Source organism: Pinus tabuliformis, chromosome 5_1 (genome assembly GCF_031772625.1).
Source record: "Pinus tabuliformis cultivar Carrire ecotype Pingquan chromosome 5_1, CPIR1, whole genome shotgun sequence".
NCBI classification, from domain to species: Eukaryota; Viridiplantae; Streptophyta; class Pinopsida; order Pinales; family Pinaceae; genus Pinus; species Pinus tabuliformis.
The window spans coordinates 726,756,333-726,759,201 of NC_142305.1; the positions used below are offsets into that span (position 1 = coordinate 726,756,333).

Below are 2,869 nucleotides of genomic sequence, written 5' to 3' on the forward strand. Positions count from 1 at the left end.
AATTTTATAAAATGAAATATAAAATACAAAATTAATAATTATTTTTCAAATTAAATTGCAAAGTTTTATTTTTTCTTTTAATTGTATCAAAAGTGTTGTGTGGTCTAATATAATAGAAATGTTGTAATAAAATAAAAATAATAATAATAATAATTAATAGCTATAAGTACATAAAATTAAAAATAAAATAACATAATATAAAATATAAAATACAAAATTAATAATTACATCGACCTATTCCCTACGGAGAAATCAAATTTCTTTATATAAAAAATTGTGGTCGTCTACAGACGCCATAAACTAGGCCAGATGACAGATAAACTATCCTGGACCACAGATCTCTGGGTGGAATCCCATTAATAAAAAAATAAAAAAATCAGAATGCTCAAGTATATGAATCGGTTTTTGACAATGGAAATGGATTTAGCCCCATCAAGTACCCCTCATACACCCAAAATCCTGAAGTTTGACCGCTATAACCCAGATTTCAAAATTTCCTATAGATTTTGTCATAATTAATTTATAGACTCTTTAAAATAAGCTTAAAATGTAAACTGACACGTATGTTACTTAACTGAACGTGTAAAGTGAATTAATGTACAATTTCAGCGGGTACAATATTCCTTCTCAAGTATCAATGTATAGGTCTTAGGTGGCAATTAATTTGTACAACAGCATGACGATTATATTCTCTCACCATTTCAGACAGGGCCACCGCAAAGAGAGTTGGAATTAACCATTTTCAATCAGCAAGGTAAGTATGTACGCGCAGGGTTTACGTGGCAACCAATTTATACCACAGCAAATTGTTATTCCTCAACGTGCAATTAAGTCATTTTGACTCATTCCATGGCCTTCCCGTTACCTCTTTAACCCAATCCAAAGGGCCAACAGGGGCCGAAAACTTGACCTCTGCAACACCAGAAGAATCATATTCAGATCCAGAAGAAGCATACCTGCAATGGAAGTTGTGTACGTTGTTCAGTATGTGAACAGAGAAACCTCCGATAAACTCCTCGACAAATATGCAGATATCTCGATCTATGGCTTTGATTATTTACAGAGCGCAATATGGTCTCCCCTCCGCCCCATTTACAACGTTTATGCCGATGCCACAACGAGCAAGAAGAAGCACCACCGCCACCAACACGTCAATCGGAGCCACAAATTACTCGGGCAGATTTTCAAGAAGAGCCGTCCTCCATCCAATTCCTCGATCTCCTCTGCCTCCCCCCACACGGTATTGGATTAGTTACTTCCTCCTTTGCCTTTTGTCTCTTTCAAATATTTTTTTTTTCAGTCAAAGATCATTCATTACAATGCACATCACTCTATATAAATCAACATTCGTTACAATGCACGTCACTCTATATAAATCAACTTAACATTTGTCAAGAGGGTAGGGCGTCTGGTTGGACGGTCTGTTTTCTTTTTCCTTACCTGGGTTCGAATTTTAGGATTTTAGGTTAAGTGTAATTTCTGTGGTTACCTGGTTTCGAATCTCAGATTATGACATGTTTATCTATTTTTATTTTTCTGAATCACAAGTAGATATTGTTAGTAGATATTGTTAGTGAAGATAATTATTTTCATTTTTTTAGAATAAGAGATAAATGTTATTGCTAATGTAACTAGTATCCAATTGGTGCAATAAACCACATAAATAATATCTCCACACCTCTAGGCAAGAACATTATCTCAATTTTCATTTTGTTAGAAGAGAAATTATGGAAACTATCATCTTCAACTTCCTATTAATGGATACAAATCCACTCTAACATTGGAAAGATCTGAACAGGAGACCTTTCCCAGCCAGAACAATGCTTTTAACCAAATTGATTCTTGCACTTTTCCCAGAGGAGATATGATCATCACCTCCCTGCTAATGTATACAAATCCACAATAACAGGGGAAATATTTGACCCTTCCATCACTTCTGCACTTCATATAAGAGGAAAGATTTAAATCTTGCTTTTTTTGTGGAAATTTTCTTTACTGATCAGCAGTTCTCACCTACCTGAATTTTGTATATCTCCTAACCAGATGAACACCTTTGACAATTCACACTGTAACTGTAAGTGTAAAAAATATTTTTATTGGAAGTCTGGCTCGAAGAGAATAAGTTTCTTTCTCTATTTTGTTTGCAAACAGGGACCGGCACTGTCCAGAGCACTACGTGTGGCTTCCAAGTGCTTCAGGGCTCGTCGTTCACAGCAGTCATCTTCTTTGCACTTTCGCCTGGCCAAGCAGATGAATTGTGTGCAATAAATATAGTAGCTACAGCCTTAACTATGTGCCCTTCTATTTACCCTAAATATAGGGCCCACTTGATCAGTTGCTGTTTTGTCAGATACTATAGGCAGCTGATTTCGTATTTGTTTTTGTTATAAATGGTCAAGGATTTATTAAAACAGGCCATTATTGGTTCTGTATTATTGGTTCTGTTCTCACTGGATGCTACTTTTATAGTTTCAGCGATGATGCTACCATGTTTTGGAAAACTTTAGTCAATCGACCTTCTGAATGTATCCGCAGCAATAAAGCTGTGATGTAATTTTTTTCTATTTGTTGGTTTAAAGTTATGGCGAAGGAACAGAACCAGGGTTACTAATTTCCATGAAATATGTTTATTTTATTTTTGGATGAAATTTAACACAGATTTGTTGAGGGCATATATATATTATTATTAATTAATTGATATTTATAAATATATGGAATGTTGTTTAAAAATAGATAGATTATTTTAGACACAGGGTCATTTGGTGAGAATATCTCAACCACTTATTATTTTTGGAGATTATTTAGTTGGAGAGAATCTCTCAACAACTAGACCTTAACAAATTCCTACCTAATAGAAATAAATTCATTC

The 2,869-nt window shown here is 34.4% G+C and overlaps 1 protein-coding gene across 1 annotated transcript; it reads left to right on the forward strand.

Annotated features, from left to right (window-relative positions):
• The first annotated feature begins 929 nt into the window (after positions 1–929).
• Positions 930–2,461, forward strand: LOC149166999 (uncharacterized). Its single transcript, XM_089431442.1, has 2 exons — positions 930–1,240; positions 2,152–2,461. Exons 1-2 carry the CDS (start codon positions 962–964, stop codon positions 2,266–2,268), a joined length of 396 nt encoding a protein of 131 aa, XP_089287568.1. The 5' UTR covers positions 930–961; the 3' UTR covers positions 2,269–2,461.
• Positions 2,462–2,869: the final 408 nt, after the last annotated feature.

Bases quoted from the DNA above. Each gene is read 5' to 3' on its own strand.
- LOC149166999 (XM_089431442.1), top strand. From the start codon at position 962: ATGGAAGTTGTGTACGTTGTTCAGTATGTGAACAGAGAAACCTCCGAT. The intron at 1,241-2,151 runs GTATTGGATTAG...GTTTGCAAACAG, and splicing joins CCTCTGCCTCCCCCCACACG to GGACCGGCACTGTCCAGAGC.